The sequence below is a fragment of the Mizuhopecten yessoensis genome, unplaced genomic scaffold (genome assembly GCF_002113885.1).
Source record: "Mizuhopecten yessoensis strain PY_sf001 unplaced genomic scaffold, ASM211388v2 scaffold11111, whole genome shotgun sequence".
NCBI classification, from domain to species: Eukaryota; Metazoa; Mollusca; class Bivalvia; order Pectinida; family Pectinidae; genus Mizuhopecten; species Mizuhopecten yessoensis.
The window spans coordinates 265,391-291,863 of NW_018408885.1; the positions used below are offsets into that span (position 1 = coordinate 265,391).

The 26,473-nt window shown below is 35.5% G+C and overlaps 1 protein-coding gene across 3 annotated transcripts in view; it reads right to left on the reverse strand.

Moving 5' to 3' along the window:
- The window catches only part of LOC110466000, a 47,467-nt gene that overhangs the window by 12,386 nt on the left and 8,608 nt on the right, over positions 1 to 26,473 (reverse strand). For all 3 annotated transcript variants that reach the window (XM_021522232.1, XM_021522231.1, XM_021522233.1), the window contains exons 4-14: positions 26,165 to 26,239; positions 25,819 to 25,867; positions 22,402 to 22,598; positions 15,709 to 15,841; positions 15,270 to 15,541; positions 14,753 to 14,951; positions 12,823 to 13,073; positions 12,507 to 12,636; positions 11,552 to 11,725; positions 10,103 to 10,261; positions 7,501 to 7,669 (exon numbers count right to left, since the gene is read on the reverse strand). In XM_021522232.1, coding sequence (XP_021377907.1) covers positions 7,501 to 7,669; positions 10,103 to 10,261; positions 11,552 to 11,725; positions 12,507 to 12,636; positions 12,823 to 13,073; positions 14,753 to 14,951; positions 15,270 to 15,541; positions 15,709 to 15,841; positions 22,402 to 22,598; positions 25,819 to 25,867; positions 26,165 to 26,239 — 1,808 coding nt within the window. The remainder of the gene's footprint in view (positions 1 to 7,500; positions 7,670 to 10,102; positions 10,262 to 11,551; positions 11,726 to 12,506; positions 12,637 to 12,822; positions 13,074 to 14,752; positions 14,952 to 15,269; positions 15,542 to 15,708; positions 15,842 to 22,401; positions 22,599 to 25,818; positions 25,868 to 26,164; positions 26,240 to 26,473) is intronic.

Here is a 26,473-nt window from a genome sequence, read left to right on the forward strand (position 1 = left end):
ACAAAACTAGAAGCGACGGTAAAAGCGATGTAAATGGTTCAAAATTACGCATATGCATATTTACAGTGTAAACTATAGAACAAAGGGGGATTCAATGAGACTTATAAAGAAGAGGGAATAATTTAAATTCATAACTCTGTCCACCGTAAATATAAATAGTAAACCCCATACTCTATTCCTCCATCAACTATTTGTTGATACTCCATCGCGGTGGGAGTGCTTGCCCTGACATTGGTCGACCCGTAGAAGAGCAGACCTACGTATACCGATCGCAATCTTCATGTTATATTCTTAATGGTCAATTACACCTGACAGGCGTCACTGAGTTGGACATATCTCTGGTTTGCCACCCCCCCTCCTCCAATCATTCTGGCAAAAAGTGCCCTTATGTTCTCCAGTGTTTCCCTGGAATGCATTAGGATGAAGTATTCTGCACGCAATGTTTCGCTTTGTGCTTCGAAACATATTATATGGATGGGTTCAGTTTAACCCATCTGTCATGTTTTGGGGCTCCCGAAGTATTTTGAATCTTGTTTTTTATCATATTAAAGGTATAATACTTCGGGTGAGCTTGTATAAGAATTCTTATATATACCCCACAACATCACGGTCTTCGAATACCTGTGTATAAGTATTATTACGGAACTCGGACCTCACAATTCCCTATAGACTTGTGGGTTACAGTTCTCATTACAGCAATGTTTTGCTCTGTAACATAACTCTGCTTTTAACAACATAATATGCCTGAGATGGTCAAAGCGGTTGTAAATGGAACATAAATCAAAGATATTACGTTTCACATATCGCAAAGAATTTGTAAAAGTATCTTAACTTTGCATAAAAGTATTCAAGAAGTGTACTGATCCCTCCATATGATGTATAAACGCACTGAAATACATACATTGCACTTATTCTATTCCGTCTGTGTACCTGTTATGTGGATTCCAATGACAAGAAGAGCTTTAAGTATCAAAACGGATATTTCTGGTTCTTGCTCATCTAAACGGAATTTTAATTACCACAGAGATATGCAGTTTAAACATATTATAATATTTGACCTGTCATTTCTCGATATGAAGGAAGTATCAACGAATTTCCGATTTTGTTTTATATATATATATCACCATTAATGTTCTTCATTTTGTTATGGTTGAGCCTTAAAATATGCAAGAGGATAACGTTGGATAACACCAGATGATTCGCCCCAGAATAATTGTTTCTTTTATTTAATTTGTTTACGAAAAGTGAATATATATATATTTCTATATATAACTGATGTGTGAAAGAGTAAAGACCACTCGGATGAAGTGATGTAAATATATATAAAACATTAGATAGCTTTCGTGGTCTCATATGACCCTAGCCCATATGAATACGTTCAACCCCGAACAAACACACAAACAAACTTGCATTGTAGGATCAAGAGAAGTACTTTTTACCGGGGAATTTTCGCCAAGTTAACGTCGCCCTTCACATTTAATCATTTTGTTTATTATGCTGTTTACTTATATTCTATGTAAAACATACATTCACCCTCATTACGAAAGGTGAAAATGCGAAAATTAAATTTTTGCGAAAACTTATCAGTATCAATTAGCCATTTTATGTTATAAGTTTGCATGAACTGATTTTTTGAGGCTCATTGACAATTATCAGGTTAAGCATTCAACAAATTTAATATCAAATCATCTATAAAACGCGACCGTAAGTTAGTATACAAAATTCTTTAACAATCGACGCTCAAAAGCACTAGCTGTTAACTGTTAATTTGATGCAATATGGTGTATATTACGTGTCACATTAAATATTTTCATTGAAAAAAAAGATTAAATGACGTAAATGTACTACGACGGTAATTCAGGAAAGTAAAAAAAGTGGTATAGATCACCATGTGACATTAGTATGTACTTAGTGAACTTATACCTGGCAACCGTACTTCACTTTATGTTGCTTGGGACTGACATGTGTTCACTGCATGTCAATGAGTTATGCTACACAAACATGACACGTTATATATTGCATGCAACTGCTATGTAGATAATACAAAAAACTTGACAACAACACACTAACTGTATTTTGTATTTGTACCAGTGAGAGAGCTTGCTGGTACAATACAGCACCGATGACAGGACTCATTGTTTATCAGCAGCAGCAGAAGATGACTTGAAACTCTCAAAGCATATTTTGCGAACGGAGACATACTTTACAAAACATCGAAAGAAACTTTGTCCTCAAGAATTTTAAGTCGATCAACCTATTTTCCAGCCACAGTAGCGACTGACATCCAAGATTCCTGTTTTCTGTCAGGTGAACTGTTTTCTGTCAGGTGAACTGTTTTCTGTCAGGTGAACTCAAAAGAAGATAACCTTGAGTCACTGTATCCCGACCCCCCTTCATCAATGTCAGCTACATAGCAGAGAGATTTATGTCCATGTTAGATGTGTGTTTGTGTGCTCTTACACGCCTTATAACTTCTGCAGATGTTCTACATAATCCTTACAGTGACTTAATAATCAGCATTCATTTCCATTCTTAATGGTTTCTTTATTGATAAAAATCAGTAACAAGACCTGGTTTTATCTTACCCCATCCCGACCCCTCCCCCCGCACCTTCACATTCTACCTAATACAGTACCTTTCTGAATTATAAAGAGATGTTTCGTCATTGACAGTACTTACCTCTCATTTCTGTAGTCAAAATAATAGGTTAAACAGGAAATGAATACGAGGAAATTTCAAATATTGCAAATATGTGTTGGAGGCTTGAGAATGTTAAGACGTTTGTGAGCTTTAGAGAGCACTAATTGGGTTTTTAAGTACTGTTCTACCTAAAATAAGCGTAACCCCTGCAGAAACTTAACCGTTGTTGACATTGGAGAGAGCTCCATCTTGTTAAGTTGATAATTTACTCTGAGAAGAATTCTCGTTATTTTCCCGCACTGCTCTGCCAGTATTCCCTGATAAACTGAACAACCTAGTAATAGATAAACTCAACAACCTAGTAATAGATAAACTCAACAACCTAGTAATAGATAAACTGTACAACCTAGTAATAGATAAACTCAACAACCTAGTAATAGATAAACTCAGCAACCTAGTAATAGATAAACTCAACAACCTAGTAATATATAAACTCAACAACCTAGTAATAGATAAACTCAACAACCTAGTAATAGATAAACTCAATAACCTAGTAATATATCAACTTTGAGCCCATGATTATAGGGTTATATGCTACCAACAACGTCGTATAACACTATGTGGTCACTCTAACAATACAATTTGTCCAAGCAATTCAATAATGCAATAGTAGCACATAAATTATGCATGGATTCGAAAGACATGAACATTTAACTTGAAGCGAAGTGAAACGAGAGTTGGATGCATATGCTTGTTAATGAGAGGTGTTGAAAGGAAATTTCTCTTTTTACATGTTAAGATATAAAACTTTCTCAAAAGTGGAACAAGACACTAGCGGAACAGTCCAAAAGAAATCCATAAATTATCTCGACTGTGAAATTAAGACCGAAACACATGTAAAGACATGCACACTTTGGCCATCGACTGTGGTGGTTCTGAAAAGATTATATTTCGAAATGGCAGTGATGCATTCACTTATCAGATCCGCTATACAACAGTTTATGAACTAAGCAAGATATAACGGGAAAACAAGACCCTTCTTTTTTTCTACAAGGAATATTACCACTTTTTATGACTTCTATATTGGCTTTTTTCTAAATCATAAAATGAAATTAACACTCACTTATCATTTTGACATTAAACAGAGCATTATGTTGAGCGTGTTAGTTATCATCAAGCTTGGTGTACACATGTTTTAAACAAACTTGTTATTATAACTTGAGAGATGTTTCAAATACTTAAGAGTGGTAAATATTTAGTATTGCATATTAGTACATCAAGTTCAGATTTATTTTCATTATTTTCATTTAGTGGTATATCTTTGATTATTGGCTTATTTTATTGTTTGCAATAAAAAAAAAATACATAATATATAACGTGAATTATTATTACATGTACAATTCCATAAAGTATCATCGGATAGTTACACATAGTTGTATAATACCAGTGGGAAACATTCTAGTTTAATCAGATGACACATAATCACAAACGTTAATTGTGATATCATATTCATACATTAATTACAACCATATATATAGCTTTTCAAACAATTTAATCTCTCTTTTACATACAGGATCTGCACTACACATGTTGTAAATATTTAGTGTGTAAACGTGTAATGGAAACCTTTAAATGAGAAATCGTTGGGGGTTTTGTGAGAGTGTAAGATAAAGACTTAATGTATGCGAGTTAATGTACACTTATTTCCAATTTGTTATATAAACCAAATGTGCATCGCTTTAGCCATTAAAAAGTGAGGAAACAATCTTTACTAATAGCAAATGCCATATCTCTTAGTGTGTTTACATAGCAGATAAAATATCTTATCTTGTTTTAAGCTCGAAGGGTCTGTGCAATTTAGCGAGCAGTTGAAAAACTTGAGCAAAGTGTCTTTTTATTTGAAAGCTATAAGATGAAAATGATTAAGGATTGGTATTAATTGCTAACATAAGAAGCTGTCTTCTTCCTTTGTGTGCAAACACATGTCATGAATTATGGAGGTGAATTATAATTGCCGAACAAAGTGTAAGCAAATGCCTGGACATAAAAACGGTTTTCAGGACTATATAAATGTATTATGATGTGTGTACTTTTAAATTTAACCACTAGGTACCTGTTGTCCTCGGGCTCTAATCGGGAGGGAAAGAGAAGGGGGCACTGCCTTTGATGTTGTCTTCAGTACGGTTTCCCATGTTAATGCCAACGAATTACACATTTATTGCATAGTAAGCTTGTTCGAAGTAACAAACTAATTTTCAACTTTACACTGATGGGGGTTATATTTTTTGCATAGATGAATTCATAGTTGAAAGTTATATATTACATCAAAAAGCAATTTATTTCTGACTAGTTCAATTAAAATTAAGAAGTGTCTGCAGCACCTGTTCATCCGGAGGTTTACTGGCATTAATGCAATATAAGTTATAGGCCGAAAGAAGAGAGGAACCTATAACACGTTACTGGAAATGCACGTACAGTTCGCTGTTGATTGATCAGTTACATATCTGGTTAGTTGTAATAACTGAATAAAAGCTCAACATACCCTCCCCTTAATGACTGAAACTGAGTTCCTTTGTTTGTTTTCATCACAATATTAAAAAATACTTTCCTGCAACAGTTTAATTATATAACTGCTGACTGAACTCCTAGCTTACGCAACATACGAAAACTTCATACATGACCTCAAAATGCTAGAGGTCATAAGAAACTCTACAGACCGATCAATGAGAGAAATAACATGACATTAAACAGACCAATCAATATCAGAGATTATAACGGCACCACACATAACAACCAAAAACAAAAAGGTTAAAGGTCGTATGACTCTCAATGCACTCATGAAAACAATAAAGACGAGGGGTCACATGGCTATATACAGACAATCCAATGTCAGAGGTCAATGCACGCCTCATCAGACCAATCAATGCCAGAGGCCTTGTCAGCCTTCCACGGGTCTGTCACACTTACACACACACACTTGTACTTTATATGTTACATTGGTTGTTTTCTAGCCATTCCTTTATCTTTAACAGCCAGTTTACCACCGACTACCAGAGATTACGATTCTTAGATCACCCACTTCATGTTGACATCGGGCTGTCAGAATTAAATGATATCAACCTCCATGAACAGACAGACAGACCAACTGGCGTTAAGATACCGAAAAAAATGGTGAAGTATTACCTCCTTAGCTACAGATAGGACTTTGTTATCTTTCCTATATACATCTGTCAAGGAGCACCATCAACCAGAAGACAACATCGCCAGGGGGTTTCTGCAACTCCTGTGCAACTGTTCTTCGTGTCACAGTCTGAACGTTATTGGCTCAATATTTTGAAATCCACCAGTTGGCTCCTTTGAGCTGAGAGATACCCTTGCACAACGCCATCATAATTATATCTTTTCCAGCGAAAGTCTAACCAAGATACTGACATACTGATGCCAGGCTTTAACAAAATATCAATACTTTCCTATAAGTGTATCAAAATACCTAACTCTATGATTTTATCACCGAACTTATCAAAAATTATATATCTTTATTTCAAAATTACGATTTCAATGACGTACATATGCATTTCATTGAAACAGGCTGGGCGCTGACGCTGGAATGTTGAAATTGGACCATTATAAATAAGGTTTTACGATAACTTTGTTGACATATTAAAATACGTTTTCTTAAACCACTTCAATGTTCCAAGCCTTAGATCATCATTATCTACAACTGACACTAAATAAAGGTTATGTTGTGACTACACCGGTCAGAAGATTTTGGCACAAACATAACCTCAATGAAAACAGTTTATGTAATAGTGTCTAGCATTTGATAGCACATCAAACATGTGTAAATTTGTTTATGCTGCACTGGACATACAGTCTAAATAAACAAATTAACATTAGTATTCGCCTGATAATTGTAAGGATGATTACGATGTTAAGGACCTACAAGTAGTGCAGGTGAGGAAAATTGAGATGATTATTTACGTTGACATGATGTATCATGAAATACCAATAAGTTTATTTCTGAAAAATAGAACATGAACAAAAAACCCAAAGCAAAACAAAAACACAAACACTAAGTCATGTTCGTGCAATGAGTATATATTAAGGTACTATATTAGTGGTTCTTAACAGGTAATGCCAGATTAGTGGTTCTTAACAGGTAATGCCAGATAAGTGGTTCTTAACAGGTTATGCCAGATTAGTGGTTCTAAACAGGTAATGCCAGATTAGTTGTTCTTAACAGGTAATGCCAGATTAGTGGTTCTTAACAGGTAATGTCAGATTAGTGGTTCTTAACAGGTAATGCCAGATTAGTGGTTCTTAACAGGTAATGCCAGATTAGACGGCCCCAATATAAAAGTGTTACCAATGGTCTGTACAGAAGGCAACAGGTGTTCCAAAGCTGCATGATAACTTCGCCTCACAGTCTCGAAGAAATCACTAGATTATATATTTTGTGTGTGCCATTTTATGTTGACAAAACATGCAACAAGATGATTTATTTTCCAAATGTTCAAAGAGGTTACAGAAACTCTCAAGAATGTTGATCATGTTACCTTTGTACAAGCAAATTTTGTAATCAATTTCATCTAAACAGGAAGCTTAAACAAAACACCACCGCAGACATTCTGCGAAGAAGAAGTGAAGGTCATAGGCCATAGCCTATGACCTTCACCTATTCTTAGCAGATTTTACATGTGAATGTTATCACACTGTACATATAATGAACCGCTACCTGTCGCAATATGTCATATACAATGATAAGGTCACTGTAACAGTTTCCATAACAAAACATGACAAGGCCGTTTCTGGTACATAATCACAAAATCTGTACGGAGAAAAAAATGAAGGCAAACTTACTTGAGAAAGTTTTGTAGGTTGCCATAGGGAACATACTCCATCACCAAGGCGATTGGTTCCGTGAGAGTGCAGGCTCCAATCATGGATACAATATTTGGATGAGACCCTATCCGTTTCATCAGATTGATTTCTGCCAACAGGTCCTCTTTGTAGGACAGAGGTGCACTGTCTGTAAACATCACATTGAAATGTGTAGAGGCATGCAGAAAGTATAGAAATCTAAATTCTGGAATATTAAACGTTCGGTGTCGCTTAAATTTTAAAACTGAAAATCCGCAAATTATATTTTCAAAGAAAATGACGATCTGGCTATTGTTGATGCATATTTATTAAGAAGTCGGAAGTTCAAATATGAACACACGCAGTGATATGTATATTTATGAACAAATGTGACATATAATAAACAATGGAAGTGATATCCTTATAAATAATATCATGAAACTATCATGCAAACCCTATCAAAGGATTGTTAACATTTTGCGACTATTCATTGTACGCATAACTATTGTCCATCAAATTTGATAACTTTTGTGAATACTTGTTTATTAACAAGTAACACTGTTAACCATATTGTTTTGGTTTAAATATGTGGATAATGAAAAGTAATGTAAAAAAAAAACTTTCGAGTTTGGTCATTTGGATATTTGCCATGATATCTCCATATGAAACACGATTACGAATAGGCATCATTTTTCCCTTCATATTTCTCATATGCTGATATTTTTGTAACAACATCTACACTTCATACCTCCGCACAACACATTAATGAGAAAGATGTGCATTCATGCAGCTTTCATCCACCCAGTATTAATATACGTTTTCTTTCTGAAAAGGATTTGGTAAAATTCCAAATATGAATTAATATGGTATTAAGTGTGATAATGAAGAGAATGTTGCACAAGTTACAATTTAGTATCGAAAGTATATCAAATCCTTGAATCAGTTTACATCAGCTGTGCGGGGCAATTTTCGAGCAGTGGAATTTTTATCGCTAAGACTATCAGAGGAAAGAAAGTGAAAATGGTTTTCAAAAGGATTTCGGTAATAATGCTTCCAATTATGTATCACTTCAAAAAACAAGCTTTCTTGATGGTAATAAAGAACACCCTTATGATATAAGCTTCTCGCCTCTCCCAGCTAGGCCTGATAACATGAGCTTTTATATCAAACTGTTAGTTCCTTAACCACTTTCATATGGCCATACGTAATGTTACTACAGCTTTAAACAGATACAAGGATATGCTTTTTCTATCTCAACTGTTGCTTGTTATAAAAAACACCTCTAATAATTCAAGCACCTGTTTTGATCAAAACGCAAGTGGAATGTCGGTCATTAAAATCGCCGTACCTTTATGTATTTTAAACAGACCTCATATATTATTAAAATATTAATGTTTGATATGTTGAAGTAAATATCCTTGTACATGTGGTCAGCTATTTTCTGGAAACGTACACATATTGGTCACGTATCCATTGTATTGAAACAACCAATTGATAATGGTTCGTTGCTGCACAGGGTGCACCTGTTATCGTGATTATCTACTTATAATATATGTGAGATGAAGTTGTACCTATGTTTCATGATCTTGCCCTATCGCAGAAATTGGCGTATATGGTTAGCCTACAAAAGTCTGTTGACCAATATATTCTCACACACTACGTGCCCAACAGCTTACACATCTTTCCCTTTAATCTTCAGTACAGTGCTATTTATGATTCTATAATGATTGACTCCTCTAAGAAATCATATACTTGAGCACTGCAGAGTGTGATAACCTCTCCCGTCCAGCTGTTATGTACAACATTACAAAAATGTTATTATGCATGCCTTCGTCACATCCTCGTTTTAACACTCAGACACTTGGTAAACTCTTACACGACCAATCACTGCGATACTGTCAGCTGTTTGATGTTTTGTATCCACACACGATTAGGACATATGTACTTCTATGCAGCATCTCCTCCAATGAATTAGTGCATCTCAACTGTCGTCATCTTGCTTGCTATTTCAGAGCTGCACAGATGTTTGGTTAGTATTGACTGTTGCACACATGCCTACCAGAGGAGATGTCCCAGTTATCATAGAGGCATGGAGTTGTGTTGATTTGTCAGAAGACCAAAAGGCCTTGCGAGCTATAACGTGGTTATGTAACGACTATGTCAGTAATTTAAGGGTGTTTGATGTGTTGAATGACTGTACTTACTCGGTCATAAACTGATTACAGTACTGCAGGGTACTGTGTCATCTCACTGCTTACATGTGTACCTGTGTATTTGGTCCTCTGTAATATATGACTCATTTGTCTTATAGACATATGGCATCTATGCGTTGTCCCTCTTACTATCTGGAAATGTCATTGCCCTCTTCACATATAACATACTGAATCATTTACGTATGTATGATATGTACATTAATGTAACATGTACCTTCCCCTTGTTAAAGTACCAAAGTACTTTTCACAGGACCCAACGGTCGTAAAATCCTCCACATGGATCAAGATCAGTGTAAGTTATAGCAAGTAAATCTGTTTGCCGTGATAATCGTAAGAAGTGTACATTTCTTCGCTGTTCCTTTGAATAACCTCTTTTTTAACTGACTTACCTCTGACAAGTTTGATAGCAACCCTCGACTCCTTGTAAAAACCGGTGACGACTTTGCCAAATGCTCCTTGCCCTATGGGACTGGAGAACTTGAGGAACCGCGGATCCAGTTCCCATTCATCGCTCATTACCAGTAGCTGGTTAGAATAGTCTACTTTGCCTGTAATTCAATAACAAATCATATTTAGGAAATAAATCGGTCTTGCTTTGAAAAATAAATGTCTTGAATAGGTTATGCCTTGCATAGAAAACTTGTAGCGATATCAAACTCAAGTTATATATTGCATAGATTTTTTCCCTTCAGACGACCAAAATACGTGTGATTTGGTTGTGTAGGGATTTCAATATCTAAAAAAATAAACAATCGCAATATTGTAATACAGTATGTAGCTTAGAAAAACTTGACTAGCCGCTAATGAGAGGCTAAATATACTAACATTGATAACTCGTTTTGCTCCAGATTTTCTAAATATAGATTAAGTGTATGTAACAATTTAGGAAACATTTATGTAAATTCATTATCTTATTAAGTTTCGTTTTAGTTTAACTAGCGTAACAAATGAGGGTGCCTTCGGTAGCTGTGAATGCCCCCCTTAATACATCTGTGTATAACATATTTATATATCTGGTAAGATCTAGACCAGTTACAGCATTCCGTGGAGCTACCGTCCATGGACTAGTACATGACGACTACATAGTGTATCAGGATAAATAGATACAAAAATAGCATAGTTGGACAGCTGATGCACTGTGTGACCCTGGGATACAGAGGCTGGGGGAGTGAGGAGGCTACAGAGAGATAGATACTGTCTAGGAGAAGCATGTGTTGTGTAAAACACTTTTGACAGTAGTAGTGATGATGTATAGGGCATACTTAATCCTTCTACACTTGTTAGCCACACAAAAGTGAAACTATGTACAAGTTTATCCAGTACAACGAACCTTGAGACACACTCCGTATACAAATCTCACATGCTTTGTTCAACAACTTGTACATTCCATGTTCATAAGGAATAAGGTAGTATGTATGTGTTGTTTAGTCTCGCCAGATAACTAAAACTGAAATCACAAATACATGTGTATAACAGTCATGCAATGGTTTGTATTTTAAGAGAAAAAAAAATATCGCTTTTTTTTCCTATTATAATCTGATCCCATCCCCCTTTTCTCCTTTGATATTCTATTTCGAATCATAGATATGTAAATATTGAAAGTAACCTTTAAATCTGGATTATAGAGTATACATAAAAGTATATTGTACTCGAAACTTCAAATGCAATCGTCGTGAAGGACATGCAACTGTGGATATCTGATTGTAAGTTAAGTTACATGCAGTTCAAATCGTACATCTTCTATTCTGATTAAACTACTTCATCAACGAAGGAGTTGTGAAGGTTATCGTTTTGTTGATCACATGATGTAGTACTTGATCACGTGACGAGATACTTACATCCCACGTTGGACTTGTAGCTGTTACTCTTTGCCACGGCTGTTTTGGTGATAATGATGTCTTTGAAACTCTGCCGTTTCATGTAAATGAATAAGACGATCAACCCGACCATGACAACTGTGGCTATACAGGTGGCGGCGACCACGATGTCATTTAACTTCTTCCAGCCGATATCTAATCAAATAACATAGCAAAATGCAAATACTTTCGATTTTTTAGGAATAAATGGTGAGCCGCCTACTTTAAGCATAGTCTAATTTAACGCAACAGATTGTACCTAAAGTTAACTTAAGATATCGTAGGTTTTACTTTTAATCAGTTATTTTGCAAACCGGGGAATACAGAGAACAAAGTTTTTTGCATATAACTGGTGTAAAATGCTATAAACTCATGTTATAAATTGGAGTGTTGCCAAAATAACTTTAGAAAAATCAAAGGCAGCGTAATGTACAAATAATGGTAGGTATTACAGATCCCTATTTGTGAGGAGATCTTTAATCAAGGCGTAGAATCTAATTGGACGAGGAAATGAATACAAGGAAGTAAAGTCTCTATATGATTCAATAAACTAAAGATAAATAGCAAGGCATCTTCCAAATTTGTTTCATATGAAGTGAGACATGTAGTATTATGGAGGAAAACCCTTGCAGACAATGGGTAGACAACACACGGATGCTTTCTGTATAGATACTGGTACAGGTGGTGCTTTATACAGTAATTTACAACGAAAATGTAAGCATTATATTCTACGGGCATACATATATAATAACATTGGTGTGACAGATATTTGGAAAACAGGGGTCGTTGGCCATATCTGAATTCAAAAATTGAAATGGCACATAATATTTGAAAATTAGTAGATATATATTTTGGGAGAAATTGCCCATTAAAATTAATAAAGAATAGAAAAATATCCTTTTTTGGGATCCATGAACGTAACGCCGAAAATATTCACCTCGACTATCTATGACTCGCTGGGGTTCCTTGTATACAAGCATGGCGTCGGTGTTATTAGTATCGAAGAAGAGATATTCACTTGTGTACGTCTGTATTAGGCCATCGATGTTCGAGTATTTCACAGTGCCCTAAATAATACAGAAAGTTTACAAAAAATTATAAACAAAACTAGAGATACAAATTACAATATGGAAAAAAGTAATTATGTTTTCTCGTAATTAATTTCAAAGTTAACAAAATGTGTAATAGGAAGCGATCCACACTTACGAACTGAGGGACGGAGAAATTGACCGGCAAACACATAAAACACCTACCAGCATGACGTAATTGAGGTGTGGTTTAAGTTCCAGATTTATCAGAGCGTTGCTGAAGATGGTTTTGGTGAAGTTGCGCCTTCCCCCCTCAGTGTAGGGCTGTTCAGGTGTCTCCTGTACCTTCCAGAAGACCTCGTAGTACAGGATATTGGAAGCGTTGAAGGGCACCGTCCAGTTAAAGGTCACTTCCACACTCTTAGTCATTTCATTGTACATCATCTGCACCAGGCGAATATTCCAGCGCAAGTTTTCTGCAAAACAAGCATAATCATGAATAGAAAATTAAAAACAATATATTAATACAAAACAATTATATCATTAATTAATCATACGTATTAAATAATTCGTACTAAAACAAAGTGTATGTTGTGATGTTAACTGAACTAAAACGGTATGCCGTACATTTGAAGCACACGTTAAATGTCAGCACATTTTTGATTTACCAAACATTCAACAGAAACAAAAAAGTTAGAATATATTTAAAATCACAGTTGCTTTTTATACAAAGTTCTTTTTGCAAGATGTGATCTAACTATGTGATATATGTATTGCTAAAATGCTTTCAAAATGCACTCCATGATCCGTACGACATGTAGAAGTGCTAACGACAGACGTAGATATGTTATATATAAACCCTTTCAGTCCCTTGTCCTCTGATCTGGAAAAGTGTAGCTAATGAAAACAAGGACTGAGATCAATCAATGTTACACATCTTTACCAGAAAAATAGCCCAGAAGTGAACGCCCTGACAGTCCTAGATGTTGTAGTAACGACTGACCTAAGTCTTGTCAAAATGCTTAGATCTGAAAATAGCATGACTTCAATTGTTACATGTCTGTCTCTCCTAAACATTTTGTCCCTGAAATCCATCATTACGCGTGTAACATCAATCTAATTTGAAGGGAGACCAAGTAATAAGGCAGGTGAGCTTTAACTTCATGTAAACCCAAGCACATAACTTTTTACTGAAGCCATACTAATTACTTACAGATCTACCATTTTTTTCCAGATAATCATCCCATTTTTACATCGACAACCACTTCTTACTAAATAGGGGTGTGCATCATCACATAAAACGCCACGCTAAACTCTACAAAGTTCAAACTAAAGTGTTACGCCTCTGAGCAATCAAACACAGCAACGTGGTCTTATTTATTCTTTTATCCTGTTCTCTTAAACACGATGTAACGCGGAAAGTTTGACGTTTTTTGTTCCCAGCTCAGCAATAACAACGTGTAGAGTTATATTTTGTTAGGTATGTACCATCCATATACTATGAACACTGTAATTCATGTATATAATGCTTATTTTTAGGATCGAAACGAATAACGAATGATTAAAGTTTCTTGGTTAAATGTTTCTGCGCGAATATCCTCCCGATTTAACCTGAACATAAGTTGAAGTGATTTACAATATATTAATAATGAAATCAAATTGTGCTCACTCCTCAATTTATAATTGTCTTTACATGTAACATCCACAATAACAGCAATTCACATATTAACAAAGAGTAAAACTCTTTATTGATTGAATTCAATTGCGCAAGAACATTAGTCTTTTTCTGCGTTTTCTGTCGCGTATATGTAGGCCATTTTTGCAGATTCTAAGATGTTGTACTAAACCTTGTATACCGACAGAACCAGACTAAATAGTGTGTGCAGTCTCTGTTCAAAAATTACATATTATAAGCAAAAGAGCAGATCAGTTTCTGTAGTGTTTGTACATCGCTAGGCTTTGTTTTCATTTCTAAAGACGGTCGAAAAACGAGACATCAAGAACACCGTTGAAGAAGATTAATAATATTATAGGTACGATTGTTTTTATTTGTTTTATGTTGAGTGCATGGTGCTGGTCTAATAGCAAACCATTTCCAAAATACTTTATCAGCATGTCAATAGCCTTTGATACGTTAATACAGTAAACCTCGTACCTTCTGAGGAATCCTCTGAGTAGGGAGTAATAGTAGAGAAGGACATATCTGGAGGGCAGTACTTAAATGTCTCCTCGTCTACATCAAGACAGAAAGGTGTGAGGAAGTCTTTGTCCTGGCTGAACACATCGGTCTGATCCTCGTACTCTACCATCACCATATACTGCGCATTGTACATCACCTCCCTACTCGATGACGGCTACAACGCACACAAAGGAAACTAAAGTGGTGCGACCATCACGTGTGTGTGTACCACGATAACTATTGTGATGACCAAGAGTATGGGTACCAGTACCGTTATAAGTACAGTAAAATATAACTGATTTGGTATGTGAAACCTACAGATACAATGCAACCTTTCTTTCGAATTCATTATGGCCATATTTACCACTGAGCTATAGAACTCTTTGTAAGATAAGATATGGTTATAAATACTTTATTACAACAAATTACCATGGGACGTATTTATGAAACTATACTAAGTGTCATGCAAAGTTCAAGAAACCAAGATGTTTACCTTGTCAGAGAGACGAAAGAAGACTTGGTATTCAAAATATTGGGGAGGTATATTGCAATGCGGACTGTCCTCAAATATGCCGCATTCTTGCAGAAAGATGTGTACGGAGTATGGAATTTCTTGGTCCGCATGAGGCTGGATATGACTTGGATGGTCCCATTCAATTAGTGCTGACACTTTACCGTCTGGGCTCTCCAGCATCCGTACAGTTAAATTCAGCTTTCCCGTGGACGCCACTCCCCTCACCTCATCAACATCTTTAACTGTCATTGCTGGAATTAAAAAACGACTTTATATTGACAGCTAAAATTGTGTTTTTATAGTGTGATTTCAGAAACATAAAATGTCTATCAGCTCCCCATTATTTCATTAGCTGCCTTATATATTGGAAACGAAATATTCTCCAGGTGTATCATTTCTAAACGGGAATATAACTTACATCCTTCAATTGGTGAATAGCCTGCATCCACAAAGTTGTCTACTCTGGTCCCGTTCTTGTTGACAGCCATTAGCCAGAACTCAGGTGAAAAGGGTAGATCTGATTGAGATAAGGCAACTGTTTCGGACGACGTCTGTGAAACAAAAACCAAAATTTAGTAACGTTGTATTTGTTTGGACATGTTTACTATTTACATTCAGGTGTATTGAGTTTGTCAATCGTATTAGAGATTTACCCTATTTAGTTTCAAGATTTAGTTTATTTGAGTTGTGCCGCGTGTTGTTTTCTCAAGGTCGAATGGTAGGAGTTTTATCTATTTTTTTCAAGGTCGACGTTATGAATTTTTTTCACGTCCATTGACCAGGTCGGCTGTCGTTATTATTTGTCGTGTTCATTTGAGTTTTTTCAATATTTCCATGTCCAGTTTGTACGATTTTTATCATATTAATCTTAATCATTTCTTGTTTTAATTTAAACATTTTAAAATGATAAGTCTGGTGTTCCCGCCCATACAAGTATAATATGTCTGTCATGTAAACATTTAGCACACCCTTGTAATGTGAGCAAATCAAAACCGACCTACTCATCCAGTTTGATATTCAAAGTTTCCGGGGACACCTATGCAACTGATAGAAGATGCATTCATTATTAGACGTGTTTTACAGATACTAATGTTGTATAATGTCTAAACATTTGACTTCGTTTCACTTCGATATTATAAAAAGTGGGAAACTTTAAAAATTAAAATTGTGATTTTGAAAAGTTGCAACTATTTCTATATAGTCAGGTATAAGTGTGCTAGCCAACCGACCACGCCAACTGCAAATCAGGTTTCCTAGTGCAAAACAGATGTTAAAGCACTGCATATTAATCAAGGACGTGTCTTTGTACCAATAGTTAAAGCGTTATACACTAATGAGGCGACAGCTTATGTGTTGACCAGGTTTCGTGCACACAGACCAAGCTAAGCTTTTCTGCACAGTCCACACTAAAGAGTAATTTTCTGTGTAATTCCCAGTTAAACTCTCTATGGTTGGGGTAAGCTCACTGAACTGTGCATGTTTCTGGTGTGTTCTGTGCTCGAGTAATTACCTACTCCTCCCGTACTCTGTACACGGTCATGCATGCATTTACCGGGATGATTCATTTTTCATATGGACGTAATGTTTTGCGCACATTTTTTATATGTGGTGTCTTCAGTCAGAAAGAAATTAATGATCTGTTTAGTTGTAGCATTTTACGTCCCACCAAACATCAATAAAGTATCAGACCACCAATTGGTTCCACAATTAAATGGACCATGACCGTGGTTGAGAATCAGCACTCTCCTTTTTCTTAAAAAGTCTGTACTGAAACACAACCTTGGGCAGAACTGTACAGAAAGTGTCCTTATATACACAGAGCAATCCGTCTTAAAGATGTATGTTTTTATATATATGTCTTAATGAAAAGGAACACAGGTGTGAAACAATCAATACATGTACTTCATTATTCTGCCTCAAATCTTCTGGGACTAAATCAAGGTGAAATGATTAGGTAGAGACAAAAGTATGGATTATTTTTTACTTGATTACAAATCCTGACCTGGAGCTAGGTTTACCTGGTTATACAGACTACATCCACATCTTCCTGATAACACTGATCAGTGTCAAAACCTGACACACATGCCAGTACATATAAACATGTAGCAGTAGATGTATATTACAAATTTGTATCCATATAATAATTTTGCGATATTTTAGGGCTAGTGGATAGTAAATTGAACCATGAACAAATATGAAAATGTGTGAATTCCGTATCACAATTAAATGTCTATAATGTTTAAAATGTATTATTGTAACTCCTTAATTGTAACAAATGTAATTAAAATAATGTATATATACATATATGATCAAGTTGGTATGGGCAACTGGCCATTCATTGAGTCATTTGACAACTGCCAGTATTGGATCCTTAATAGTGCTATTAAACGTTTCCCCAAAAAACCCACTTTTAATGTGATTTATATTTTGGAATGATGTCATTCCATTAGAATGACATAAAGAGGCAGTAAGCAAAACTTAACGTTATATGATGAACCTAGCTCTGTACCACACCGATGTACACTCTTTGAATCCCTCCGCCAGTGGATACATGTAGACACGTCTTGTATTTTAATTAGACCAAATGGTTACAAATTCCACACGCTGTGCCATCCTGAGCATTGGAATTATCCCTGCGTGGTTTTCATCATCATCATCAACAGGCAGTGCCAAATGTTCTGCGCTGTAGTAAACTATTCTGCGTAGAGGTATATATGTCAAATTGTACAGTGTCCACGTGCCGCTTTGTTTATTTGTAAACAAAGTTTATAATACTCAATATTAGGTAGTTCAATGTTGTGGCAATGAAGGGTCTCTGGTAAGACATATCCTCACTGCCTAGTGAGGTTTCTAAACAGTGCTATAAAGGGGCACCTGGCTATCTACTGATGGAGGGGGAGAAATCTTTATCACTATACGAGGGAATCAAAACCTTGGCGCAGGGGGAGAGGGATTTCCCAACTTACTATGTATAGGAGTTACAGACTGTATCAGCTATGTAGAAGGAAGACCAGAAATAACTCCGTGCATATATCTACCCAACAGATCTATGTTTGCTCGATAGAGCAAGCTTCATTACAGAGAAATGGCAGAGAAGAATTCTACCATTAGTTGGCTTATTACCCTAAATAAACAAATAATATCAATAATCTAGTACACCATGCAGTACTGATACCACAGTGGTCTAACCTGTGATGATTCCCAGCAGTAACAGGCTATTGTTACCCAGGTCGTTGGTTTGGGGGCCTCGATAATTTGCACATATATGCACCCCTTCTCCGTTTCCGCCCTGTGGTAAGGTAGTTCTGCCCAAGGCCATGACAATATTGTTTGTAGAGTATTGGTTTGCAACTCGGAAGAACATTAGGTGCATTACCTTCCTGTGTGTGTCTACTTTATGAGCAATCGTTGACAGCTGCTTATGAACTTGTGGTTCAAACATGTACAACAATAGTAAACACAGCATGTTTTGTACAGCAGCCTGCTTGTTTTGATATCTGTTTTAGTCTGCATGTAGACATTGACCTTTTACAAGGAAACACTCATAATACTGCACAATCCCAGAGACATGTAACTATGAGAGTTCTCCTTTTCAATGCATAGGTGATTTTTCTACGGCTATATTCGTATTTCATTTAATTTTTATTAAGATGCAAACTGATATATTCTACGGCACCTAAGGTTACGAAAATATCTTGAATTGGACGTGTGTTAAGATCTGATATAAATTGAAAAATACATCTTCCTATTTGGTATCCGTATATTTTAATATTTACGTTGTTGACACATGTTTGTATAAGTGGCTTATATACACAACAGAATGTATTTGATAAATTAAACTGACTCTTACAATAGTTTGACAATGTAAAATTACAACAAACGCCTGGTCAGTTTATATTTATAACTACTCTATACACGTGCTCACTTAACGCAAGTACTAACAGTGTTTTACAAGTTGGGTGAATCTTGGTATGCTTTACTATATCAATGCCACATTTTTATATCCTCTATAGTGATATCCTTTTTCTACAAATGTTTACAATATATATGTGTATTGAAATATAGTTGATAAAAAAAATGGTCAAAGTCCCTGGCAATATTAATATTAATATAATATAGAATTAACAATAATGAGAGATTTTACTCATGAACTTTTAATAAATACATCAAAGTCCTTTGTCATGTCACCATATACCCCTTCTCCCTCTGATTCTATTCTTCCTGTAATTCTTCTATGTCTCATTCTTTTCTTTCTTAAAAACAGTACATAACACACAATTATATGCAGCCACACTATATTAAAGATACATATGGTCTATGTAGTTAATAGTGTAGCTATTTTTAGTGTTGAACTTTTACTAATGACTAGAAATGGAATGAGTGTGTGTATGTGGATGGAAAAATGAATTGTAAATGTATTATGTACTGTTGGAAAATTTTCAAAAATAAATAAACAATGTTTTACAACGCACTTTGGTGTAGTATTGCCAAAGAAATCCGTATGTTATGTGCGTGATTTTACCCCCTCATCATTTCACGTGTTTACCAGTCACCAATACAACATGGATTACACACTTCACTCAAAACAAAACCCTGTCGAAAAAATGGCTGGTGTTTAACACGGTGGTGTTACGTATGGATAAGTCATACACACAAACATGTCTACGGACTATAACAGATGGTACCCTCATCAAACACACTTTTTATACCCACTCATACACGTAGCATATATACATCGTGATTTTTTATATAATAATATCCAAAAAAACAGTAGCAACTGTAATAGGTGGAAAATGTGCGGCAGTTTTGAGAATGAATATTATTTTCATTCATTGCAACTATTTGAAAAACTTATTTGCAAATAAAAGATACAAAATTTAAGATAAATAAAATATAGCATTCAAACTTGAATTATTAGAGTTGAGCCAGCTACATTGATGTTTACATATGTTGTTCGAAATTGAATGATATTTACCCTAGGTTATTTGCACCAGGAATGCTAGAATACATTACGAAGGATATCACCCTATACGTGTATCTTATGCGACCCATGGCATGCCGACAAATCTTGCATATTTGAAACCCATAGGCAATCATAAGTAACATTTATTTTTCCAGAGCGTTTATATAGAGATATGTTTACATATTTCCCTTCTTCAGCTTAGTAAACTCTGACTGCGCATAAATTAGCGTATATGAAGTGAAAAAAGGCTCGGCGGATTGATACTCTTTCAAATATGGCGCCGTTCACGCTTCAGCGAGATAACAGTCCAATGACAACCAATGCTTGGATCATTCAACATCTAGATACATAGAACATATTCGGGATCCATTATGACTAATTATACAACAAAAGAATGCTGACAAACGTCTTATTTCATGGATGCACATTAGAATTTCTTTGACGGTAACGCCAACAATGGCGGCTTCGTTCTGACCTCGTCACTCCACGAGCAGTGTGTCAATTTGCGTACATGACGATCGTTGTGAATGAATAGAAAAGTTCTAAGGGGTTCTCTAATTGCTTGACTTAAAATTTAAAAACCATAAAAGGAAAAACAAAAGGGTTGTTCAGTGCGTATTTTCTAAATTTACTCATATATCGATGTAGATTCACTGGAACTATATTGTCCTAGCAACCACGGCTACCGTAGTTACCATCTTGGCAACCCGCTTCGACTTTTTTCTGCGTAATGTAGCATTTAAACATTTTCTGAATGTAAATATAAGGATTGGCCTTCATTTTGACGGCGTATACGGTAGTATGAACGCATTTGGCAACGAACATAATTTTTATGGAGAGTCCAAAGTACTATTAAAACTGTATGAAAATATCTTTTCGAAAGTTTCCTTTCTTCATTTTGTACTTTAAATATAAATATGTTTTTGTAACCACACTTTCAATAATGTTAAGCAACACTTTTATTATCAACATGACTGAGTAATCTTATCCTGTGTTGTATAACAAATAATGGGAAAACAACTAAACACTGGTGGGAAAACGTATAATCCCAGTCAGTGTTATGTGTCGGTAATCTCAGCATCAAAGTTGGCCTAAATGTGGGTCATTTCAACAAAGATAAGATTTCAAGCAGCTTTTCTATAGCTGATACGAAAGCTCGATTAGCCAATAGTTCTACTTTATCTGATGAAATTTGGCCTACTCTAGAGGTAGAATTCAGGAGTGTAGATACAGGAGCGTTCATCAACCTTCCAACATTGCATTGGGAGGGTTGGAAAGGAGGGGGGAAGACTAGGGCAGAGTCAGGGCTACAGTCTCGAGTCATCAAGCACCCCAGGAGCAGAAGAGATCTCGAAAAGCTCAAGTTCATTTGGTAAACTGTTATCGTATATTTTCTAGAATCAAAATAATCTCTCAAGAGTTTTAATCATAAAAAGTTTAGGGGAGCAAAGAAATGTATTATGTGGAAACAGATGGAAGTATCCCAATATCAGATGGACTTCACGATAGAACAGGATCATCTCAGAAAAGGCTTGGAATTACTTAAATAAATGTTTCATAACTCTATAGAAAGATTAGGTTTGATGATTCTACTATAGAACGAACTACAGTCTAGTCGTTAAACATCCAGGTTTATCCCGGTTATTTGTCATCGCTTTGTGTGCAGTGTTTAGTTGAAGTGTCTTGGTATTCAATGTACTGGGCAAAGGCACTATGGTCATTTACTTCATCATAGACGATTTTCTTTTATAGTTACACAATCCAAGTTCGTAGGACAATTTAATTTTCTGATAAGGATGAAATTTAAATTAATTTTCAAATGGTTTGTAAAATTGCATGTCTGATATGCATCATTTAATACAGTGTGCTGCAACTGTTTCTCCTCAGCCAGGTGCTGCATGATGTGCGTTTACATGTATAAAAACCCAAAACCTATTGGTTAACATCTAGAAAACGTATTGCTAGTCCAAATAATCAAAATATATAGGTGCATACATTACATTAGCTAGTCTAAATAGTACCTGCTCAATATCAAAACTAACGAGTTTGTTATATCAATTAACCCAACTTTACCATTACTTCTTTGTTGCATCGTTTACATGGTATGATAGGAATAAATAATCAATTGGAAGGTTGTAGTCATCCTACCTGACTGACTTCGGTCCAATGACCATCCTCTTCGGTAGAGTCACGTGCCATAAGGATGTACACAAACGGGGCCTTTCCGTTGACTTGGCCAGACGGTACGGGGCGGGACCAGAACACCTGACACCTTTGGGTGTCCCTGTACTGCTGAAGAAAGGGCTTCTCTGGAAATGTCCAGGTTACGTTTGTGCTCTTCGGAGCTGTGAAATAGATAAGAGTCTTTGTTAATGTTTCCCACATCGTTTGGAAACCATGCTCTACATAACTGTAGTTTACTGTTTTATTCATGAGAACAATATTTGACAGAACAAGCGTGTTTCCTTTACAGTAGAGCCCAGAGAGACCAGACAGTTTTGTTAGGACCTTTTCAACAGGAAAAAATGTCTGTGGAATGGAGAAGCTACCGAATTACTTTGACAGTTTTGAACAGAAAAACACGAAGATAAATATATATGCTGAAACACCAACTAGGTAGGGGGGACAGCTGGTTAACAACTTGTGGATAGAAATAAAAGTCTAGTGGGTACTACAAAGTGGAAATTTCGCTGTGTTGAACTTGGTTTTATTGTCGCTTAGAGTAAATATGCGAAAATCCACAAGCCATTTTATTCATAGATTATAATGATTTTAGATATGTTTAGAATATATAGATTTAAGATGCATTGCAGATGCGAGAGTGTCCACACCGCGAACACTTTAAATAGTCAAAACGTACGTACAATTTTGCATGACAATAGTTCCTGGGTAGAGAGGGTGTTGGCACGTATACCATTAACAGGGAACACAACAAGCAAAATGTACCAATCGTTACTACAATGTACCAATCGTTACTACAATGTACCAATCGTTACCACAATGAACCAAACTTTACGAAATTGTACCAATCGTTACCACAATGTACTAAATTTTACCATAATGAACCAAACTTTATCACAATGTACCAATCGTTACCACAATGTACCAAACTTTACGACATTGTACCAATCGTTACCACAATGTACTAAATTTTACCATAATGAACCAAACTTTACCACAATGTACCAATCGTTACCACAATGTACCAATCGTCACCATAATGTACCAAACTTTCGTACGAAGCCACTTCAAAATGGAGTTTGGGTGTTAGTGAGAATATAACATTTCTGAATTTAATCAGTACCAACGAAAAAAAGGAAATGAAAAAAATAATCCAGAAATATTCTATTCTTATAATTAAATTGTAAACACAAAAAATCAAGGGAAATGTATCAACAGTGTTTATGGATATCACCAGTAACATATCTGTCTACTGATAAATACATGTGTATCAGGGATAAATCTTAAACAATATTTAATGACTGTCAGTGTCAGTAAAATGGCAATAATGTGTTAACGAGGTTTTAAGTACAGCTGGTCTCAATTACATTAGATTTTAGCAAATGTGCGGATAAAAGTCATAGGTTCTTTTAATCTAGCCCATTTTCTAAATCACTGCAGATTGAAATATACATCAAATACAAATTTCAGAACAAATTCACACAAAAAAAAACAGATAAAAGGACTTATCGTAAGTAATTTTCATATCTTTTTTGTCATGAGGTTCTCTGGAAACAAATCTACCAACTATATATAAAAAGCATTATAATGTTACATTAAATGATATTCTTTATCTCTTCAGAGAATATTTTCTATGAATGCTCAATTCTTAAGTCAGTAGCACCTAGTGTAGAGTCTTCACAGATTGAAGATAGAACAGGTGTGTGAAAAAAAGCTCTCCATGGATCTCCATGTTCTATGATTGAGTTCAAATTTGGATTTTCCCTTTGATTCAGTTAATGCATCCCTGTTTTTTTAATCTAAGAAAACTACTTGTTTGTTCTCTGTATATGTTCTTACTGTAGAAAGATGTACTTGCCATGTACTATCTTAGTATCTTGAAATTAACTATTGGATGGAAATTAAAAAGAATACGAAAAGATTACAAAACAAACAGAAAACACACACACACACTTGAAAAGAAAATTATTGGCATGAGTATATGGTGTTGTACATTATTTATAGTACATATACACAGGTTAGATTAGTGTAAAATGAAAATGAAATGTGAATAATTATGTAACAAAATATAGCATACAAACAAGAATATCTTACTGACATTTTCCATTTCATTAAATATCCACCCTTTTCTCTAGAAAATTGTTCAAATAATCTAGCCATCTCACAATCTTTCATTTTTACTGGCATGAAGATGGCTATATTACAGTCTCCACAGTTCATAGTATACATTTCAAATATATAATTTACAAGTTTACTAATATGACACTTACTCGTGGATATGTCGTTAGTTTTAACGAAAGACACTCTAATGCTACCTAGACACTCATTCTTTTGCTTGACCGTAACACGTCGATGTCGGACTTGAAACAGACTTTTCTGCTCGTCGTGGCAGGTGCTTTGGATTTAGAGGTTTTAAAATCTTACTTCTGTCAGAAATTCTAGAGATCGCACTTGGCTCAGATACTATATTGGCACGTAGATTTGCATATGGTTTATCAACTGTATTCTAGCTGTTAAATAAATGTCTAACATAAATCTTTGACATTTAACGAATATAGAAGTAAAAAGAGAGTTCTCTATGAATAATTTGTACAAGCTAGTAAGCTAGGTTAGAGGAAAACTAGTATGGGGAAAATCCTTCTAAGGACGTCAGTTATGAAGTCCTTGATTAAAAACTAAATTTCATGGATGTGTTTTTATATTTCTTTGATGTAACTTATGAATTCATTCCTTCCAGAGCAAGACGCCAATATAAATATCATGATCACAAGAAATCTGATGAAATGATTGGGCTAGGAAAAATGATTATTTTCTGGCTGACGGCCTGATAGTATAGATCGACGATCGTTTTTTATTAAGTGTTCTGTGGGCTTGGAGATAGAGTAAGAGATACAGTGATAACAGGCCACACCTTCCCTCTCCAATCAACACCTAATACTGGCAACTAGGCACATGTATTTTTGAGTGAGGTGCCTTAACTTTTCGTATCAACATGTGTGGGAGTTTCCTTCTACATTAACTCAATAACCCCTGTTTTTTATATGTCTTGATTATTGTTTGTTTGTACAGCAAAGAAACCATCCTGAAGATATAGCTTATTCTCTTCACTTTACATAAACAGGGTATAGCCTACCAACTTCAAGCTATCCCGAGAATTTATCATGTTTATGAATATTGATAAAATCTTTTTCTTACCGGTCTAAACATACAAACTAGCTGCAATGAATTGGTCTTGGCAACTATTGGAAATACAGGTGTGGGTGTACCCCCTAAATTACGCACGGGAGCGAAACAGGTGCATGGATTACCATAAGGGTTATATAATGTTTGCCAACATAACTCCTCAGAATATCAACTCGAACCTGAAACAATTCGCCGTCTTACCTGCCGGAACTGTCTCCTTGAATTCACATGCTGTTTTGCATCCCTTGTGCTTAAAAATAAAACAAAGCATAGTGCTGTCAGTGGTAACAGAGACAGTGAATCACAACAGATTTCCATTGTGTTCAGCAATTAGATTTACCGTAAAATATATGTAATGTGCGCGCTTGTTTTGCTTAGAATAATGTTCATTGTGGACAGATAATATTGTTGTAATGAGAATTCATTACCACAGATAATATAGTTTGTACGTAAAAATCAACAAAGTTACTTGAAAATCACATTATACTCGCGCGTATAGCCTTTTTTTAATCCATTATGCAGCTGGTTAAAACACATTAATACTTACACATCTAGCCTGGTTGTCACATAGAGACCCCCACACATCATAGCTTCTGAACAGCAAAGGGCATAGATCCCAACACTACAAATTACAGGAAGCACTTTATCGATTTGGTCCCTACATCTCTGACGATAGTTTGAGTACAGGCTGATTAAACATGAAACAAGTGTAAATTGGTCTATAAACTGCAGTGAATTAAATTGACATCGTAGTAAAATGTTCATAATCACATGGGTTTGACGTTGATAGGAAATCGTGTCAGTTAAAACAGGACTTTGTTGAAGGTATGGCTTTTCAGTATGTGTACGTAGTTGT